This window comes from Petaurus breviceps, unplaced genomic scaffold (assembly GCF_028583685.1).
Source record: "Petaurus breviceps papuanus isolate PSGF00001 unplaced genomic scaffold, PetGlider_PUasm1.0 182, whole genome shotgun sequence".
NCBI classification, from domain to species: domain Eukaryota; kingdom Metazoa; phylum Chordata; class Mammalia; order Diprotodontia; family Petauridae; genus Petaurus; species Petaurus breviceps.
The window spans coordinates 3116387-3122931 of record NW_027185786.1 but is presented as its reverse complement, the minus strand read 5'-3'; the positions used below and the strand labels follow the sequence as shown (position 1 = coordinate 3122931).

The 6545-nt window shown below is 41.6% G+C and overlaps 1 protein-coding gene across 3 annotated transcripts in view; it reads left to right on the top strand.

Annotated features, from left to right (window-relative positions):
• PRSS54 (serine protease 54) overlaps positions 1 to 6545 on the top strand; it is a 55476-nt gene that overhangs the window by 31263 nt on the left and 17668 nt on the right. For 2 of the 3 annotated variants that reach the window (XM_069087604.1, XM_069087602.1), the window contains exon 2: positions 4731 to 4833. In XM_069087604.1, the coding sequence (XP_068943705.1) occupies positions 4731 to 4833 (103 nt within the window). Of the gene's footprint in view, positions 1 to 4350; positions 4373 to 4730; positions 4834 to 6545 lie in introns of all 3 variants that reach the window. The other variant, XM_069087603.1, reaches the window with a different exon arrangement.

The following is a 6545-nucleotide window of genomic DNA, read 5'->3' as shown; positions in this document are numbered from 1 at the left end:
GGTCTAGTATGTGCAGCATACTAAGGTGCTAGGTCTATTATGTGCATGGTACTAGGGTGCTAGGTCTATTGTGTGTAGGGTATGAGGGTGCTAGGTCTATTGTGGGGAGGGTACTAGGCAGGAACTAAGGACAATAAGACAAAAGCAAAATAGTTCCTGCTCTCAAGGAGCTTAAATTCCACCTAGGGAAATAACACATATATACACACATATATGTATGATGTGATAGGTGTATATATTTGTATACAATTCCCATATATATGTATGTCAATATATTTGTATATATGGATGCATATAATTATATATAATCTCCATATGTGTGTTTACGTACACACAATATGAAACAAATACAGTTATTCCTTCCACATTGTAACTTTACCCATCAAGGTTTTGATATATCACAGTTCAGCATAAGAAACTAAATGGGAATTTTGGGAAAGTTTTGCAGAAGCCACAGATAATACACTGTAATGTAATGCCAAGGAAAGGCAACTTCCCAAGGTTCAAAATACCAGCATAGGTGCTCTCCATTTTATTCAGTGACAAATCAAGAACAGAGAAGATCAAAACATGACATCATTCCAAATACAGCATTTACTAAGTGTGATTAAATAATCTCCAAGTACTACCCCACCCCAGGACCTTCCATTCATTCAATCAATTACAAAGTCCCTGTTCTAAATACTACTCCACCCCTAGGCTGTACCTTCATTTAGTCCACCACAAAGCCCCTCTTCTCAAATGGAGATTAGTTTCCAAACATAAGTAAAGTACATTCATTTGTTCAATCACAGAGCACAAAAAGGTCAAAAGTTCCCCACCCCTGGATCACAATTGAATCTACCCCAGAGTTACATCAAGTTTAAACACAGCACTTAATACCCAAATGGAGGTCTTTCCTTCATCTTGACACGAGGCAAGTTCTCAGCAATCTTAGTTCCTGGGGAGACAAGGCTTAGCAAGGCCACAAGATACATTGCCAGTCTCTTCATTAATTCATCCTCTGTCTGTAGAACAGTCCTAGAACCCCTGAAAATATTAGCAAAACCCTCTCCCAGGATTTCTGTAAACATACAACAAGAAAATCCTTCTTCAGGGCTTCTGAACCAACAGAAAGGTTCCCAGACCCCTGCAACAACAGCACTGTCCTTCACCAGTGGACAGTATTCACTCTGTCTGCAGGACAGTCTCCAGACCCCTGCAACAACAGCACTGTCCTTCACCAGTGGACAGTATTCACTCTCTGATTTCAGGACAGTCTCAGTAGCTCTGAACCAACAGAAAGGTTCCCAGACCCCTGCAACAACAGCACTGTCCTTCACCAGCGGACAAATCTGGCAAAACAACATCAAAAATGACAGACAAAGTACCAGAAAAACAGCCATGTCTCCTCAGTCCTTGGCAGCTCTGGGAGCAGGTCTCAAAAGTCCAGGGTGATTCAAAGTTGCCCCCAGCAATCCTCTCAGTCTCTCTCTCTGCCTCCACGAGGTGCTGCTTCCAAAAAGTTCTTCTGCTTCTCTCTTGTCTCTCCAAATCTACATCACCAGCTCCTCCCAGTTCATGTCTCTCTTTTCAAGTCAACAAGTCCATCCCACAGGTGGGATTAACAAGCTCTGTGTTTTAACACAATCAGTTTGAAAACCAAGCCAATACAGGGGAATCTTTAAATGCCATTACTATCACATACACAAAGGCCAGCAGATGACACAGAAAAAGTTCAGAAACTCAGAAATGCATAAAAGATAAGTATAGTGTTGTATAATATCAATTTTTTAAATCTTTTTTTTTTAAGCAATTGGGGTTAAGTAACTTGCTCAAGGTTACACAGCCAGTTGTTTCTGGGTGAGTGCTAAGTATCTGAGCCCGGATTTGATCCCAGGTCTCTCGACTCTGGGGCCAGAACTCTTACTCACTGTGCCACCTGGCCGCCCCTAAATCTTTTAATATCATAATAATTCAGACTTCTTCTCCGGTACAAAAGGAGGGCCAAAAAATTTTACACTGATTTTCCAAATCACAGGATAAGAAGGGTGGCAGAGGTGAGGGGGTGGGGTAGGGGGTGCACTGATTCCCTAACCCCAGTGGTATGGAAGGGATAACTGTATCAGATAACCATAGAATGGAAATCTGGGGGGACCAGGAAAGGCCTCTTACCTAAGGTAATGCTTAAGTAGAATGTCAAAGAAAGCCAGTGATGCCAAGAGCATAGAGGGGGAAGAATTCCATGCTTGGAGAACAGCCAGGTCAAAGGTAAGAAAGTGGTAAAAGGAGTTTTGAGCATGAGTAATAGGAAATAGAGCAGTATGACTGGACTATAGAATATATGGAAATAATGTATAAAAAGTCAAGGGCTTTAAATGCCAAACAGAGGAATTATTTGATCCTGAAGGTAATGGGGAGCCACGGGAGTTTTTTGAGTAGGGGAGTGACATGGTCAGACCTGCATTTGAGGAAAATCGCTTTTGTGGCTCTGTAGAGAACATATTAGAGTTAGGGGATGGGAAGCAGGCAGAGACCGAGGAGGAGGCCATTACAATGTATGCTACACTGTGTTCTCACTGTTGTCAGAGCTGTTCATTCTCTCTATTCCAATGCCATTCAGATGCGACTGCTGAGAATGTCTGAGCATATTCATGGCCAAGAAAATCAACTGTTTTAGGTGGTAATTACTTTTCTAAGAATGTACCATGCATGCTAAGCCTCCCTAGATGGTAATTATTCTATTTTCTTTTGCATTTGATGATACCATTGAGAAGTAATGTTTTCTTCTTTTATATATTCTATATCATATATAACCTTTATAGGAAGAGGAGGCTTAAAAGACCAGATTGAAAACAATGGGCAAAAATACTGGCATACCTAAAGTTTGCCTGAATTAAAGGCTCTAACTAGTCTGGGTGACTAGGGCTTTGTTCCAAGGCATCTAAGTTCAGACAGCAGCATAGAATGATTGGGCTTAGGGTTATAGAATAATAATTAGCTAAAGTAGGAAGCTGCTGTTTCCTTCGCCTTCCCTCCCTTGCCATACCTCTCTCCCCACAAGTGAACTCTCCTTTCTGACCTAGCTCAGCTCCACCCTGTTCTCCCATCTCTCTTAGAAGCTTCCTCAGCAACAGTCTCATATGATTAATGATCAAGGGTCTCTGTCTCCTCTCCTTAACTGAATTTGTCCCCAGAAATTGGCTTGAGGGTGTATTTGGGCTCTGTCTGAATCTATATTCAAAGCTATAGGATCTACATGAACTTTCTGATCCTGACTCATTCTGTGTCCCTCTTCAAAGCTCTGTTCAGATGGTGATGCCATAGTAACAGTGATGGCACAATTGGACATTCCTCAGTCTTCAGCGTAAAGAATTCATTTGTGGAACTCAATATTTTTTTAAATAAGGTCAAGTTGAAATCCTTTGTGTAGCATCAGTAAACTTGAAAAGTTCAAGGAAGGGTTCTGAGGATCATACTGGAAACAAGAAACATGTGGTGACATGAGGAAAACAAGGTGACTTAGAAACTGAGATGAGGCAAGGCAAGTTGTTAGTTGTTTGAAGTTCAAACACATCTCCAGGACAGGAAAGTTGCTGAGGTGATAAAGGAAAATGGAGCATTGTTCCTCATAGTGGAGTAAAATGGCAGGGCAATAATAAAAGCTTGGCTTAAGGAGACCTAAGACCCAACAAAGAAGTTAAATTTGGAGGGGAGTGGTTTAAAACCTCAAGTCGAGTGTTTACATTGCCAAATGCCTCTTCACCTAACAATAGCATGTGGCCATGGGGAGACATTGAGAAAGGACCTGAGAACCAGCTCCCTTCAAAAATCCCAAGGTCTGTCTTGGATTGAGGAGGAAGGAAACATGTATTTGGCATTTCCCTCTCCCTGGATCCATAGTCCCAAATACAAGCCTAATCAGTAACATAGGACAGATACCTCCCCATCTCCTTTTGCTGATAGGACAAGCAATGAGAATGAGGCGATTGGGCAGTTCAGTGCGCAGAGCAGCTAATTTCAAAACCTGCCTCAGACATAAGGTATGTCCCTTAAGTGTACCTGGCCTCAGTTTCCCCATTTGTAAAATAGGGATAAAAATAACACCCACTTCACAGGATTGTCATGATTTTTGAATAAGATGATATATAAAGTGTTTTTCAACCTTTGGCTAAAAGGGAAGGAAGTCCAGTCAGTGCCTGTCTCAGAAAGTAATGAGTTCTGTAACATGAGGAAGTTGAAGTAGAGATAGACTTGGAAAACCTGAGTTCAAATCCTGACTCAGATGACCTCAGGCAAACCACTTAACCACTGCCTGCCTCAGTTTCTCTATTTGTAAAAATGACAACAATAATAGCGCCTTTCTTCCAGGGTGTCATGAGGATCAAATGAGGTAAAATATGTTAAGTTCTTTACAAACCACAAAGCCCTCTGTGAATGTTAGCTATGATGATGGCGATGGTGATGGTGATGGCGATGGTGATGATGATGATGATGGCGATGGTGATGATGATGATGATGGTGATGGTGATGGTGATGGCGATGGTGATGATGATGGCGATGGTGATGATGATGATGATGATGATGGCGATGGTGATGATGATGATGATGGTGATGGTGATGATGATGTGCTTTTGTCAATGGTAGAGAGAAAAAATAAATAAAACACCACAGATTGGGGCGAGAAAAAAGACACTTGTGAGCTGAGCCAAATGACTGAATCACGGGTTGGGTTTTTTTCATTTTCACAGCTGTCCCGGTTTCTCAGCTGTCTCTAGCTGCGGTTCTCTTCCAGGATGGCAGAGAGGAGAAGGTCATTTTGCCTCTTGTTATGCATTTTACATTCTCTTGCTGGTGAGTGGCTTCTATTTCTTTTGGGATGACTCCAATGGGGGGTGGGATCCAGAAACCTTCAAGTCATTGGGAGGTCCCTTTCCAGGGGAGGTCTTGGTCTTCTTCAAGGATCAGAGTGATTTCTCTCACTGACAAAAGCAGTTTTCCAGTCACCAGAAAGCTTTTTCCCTAACAGCAAAAGGAGGTCAGTTGGTAAAGTTTGTCCTTATCTGTCACTAGCCTAGTAGTTGGTAATTACTGGAACCACCAGTGAGTTAATCTCGGCACAAAAACTGTATTTATGAGCAGAAGACCTGGGTTTGGTGTTCTTGGGCAATTCTCCACTTTCTCATCTGTTCAAATTGGAATGATTATGATCATAGCTTCACTACTACATCATGGGATAAGGAGATGAAATGAGATTATGGCTGTCAAGTGCTTTGGAACCATAAAGCCTTCCATCAATGAAAGCTCTTGTTTGTGTGACCCAGAATACTTGAGTATGCAAAGAATGCCAGTGAAAGTACAAATCAGCAAACACCAAAGAGTGTAAACAGCCTGATGAGAGCCTCTGAACTGAACAGCACATAGAAAAGTCCTATAGAAACACCTCCCAAGCAAAGAGAATTAACACTAGGTCTTGACGTGCCCGGGTACTGCTCAGATGATCAATGCAGCATTCCTGAGTTATCCAAAGTCCCTTCCCATGTTCTGGCTGCCAGCCCAGACTGGCCATAGTGAAAGGACACATTTATTTGTTCAGTGGATGTGGGGAAGAGAAGGCTTTTTTACAAGTTGAGGGTTGGGGAAGTTTGAAGGACTAAGATCCTCTCAATCCCAGACAGTTGCCCCTCTGGGATTATTTTCTCCAAGAGTAACATTTTCCCCATCCTCAGACCTTGGCTGCTGATACAGGGTCTCTTGCAGCTGGGAGCCAGAACCTCTGTATGTTTGCATTTCTGAGGTATGTCTGACAAGGCTCTTTTAAAATAAGTCCAAAATGCTAATTCTTGAACTATATGTATAGGAATAGATTTGTATAATGTACATCTATGCACATATAAAATAGTATATCTATGATATCAATATATTTATACATATTATATGATAAATATGTGTCTATAAATAACTGACCTGTAGAATAAGAAAATATTATTCTACCCAGTGTACCCACTTCCTGGAGCTATGACTCAAATGAGATAATGTGTGTAAAGGTGCTATATAACAATCAGATATTATTGTCTCCATTTTATAAATGAGAAAACTGAGGTTGAAAGTCATAGATTTAGTAAGATGGAAATTCAAACCATGTCCCTTCTGATTCTAACTCTAGAACTCTTTCCATTATACATGTATGTGTGTATGTATCTACACACACACACACACACACACTCACACACGTTTTGGAAGGGTGGTTGCCTTTCTTCATGTCCCCAGTGTTAAACACAGTGTCTGGCATATAGTAGGTGATTAATAAATGCCTGTTGTCTTGATGTCATTTGTAGCTAGCTTCAGCAGCGGTTTTTAGGCACCTGTCTAGAACACTATGATTTAGGGACATCAAAATGAACCTGAGGAACCGGCCTTGATCCTGCCTTGCTCTTGCTAATGCCATCTCCAATTCCCAAAGCCCTAGAAATCAGTGCCAGACTCAAAGTCAAGGGAGTCCCTGGGAGAAGGCTCCACTTGCTGTTTGGTAGAGACTGAGCAGATTAAGGAGAGGCTTTGGGAGG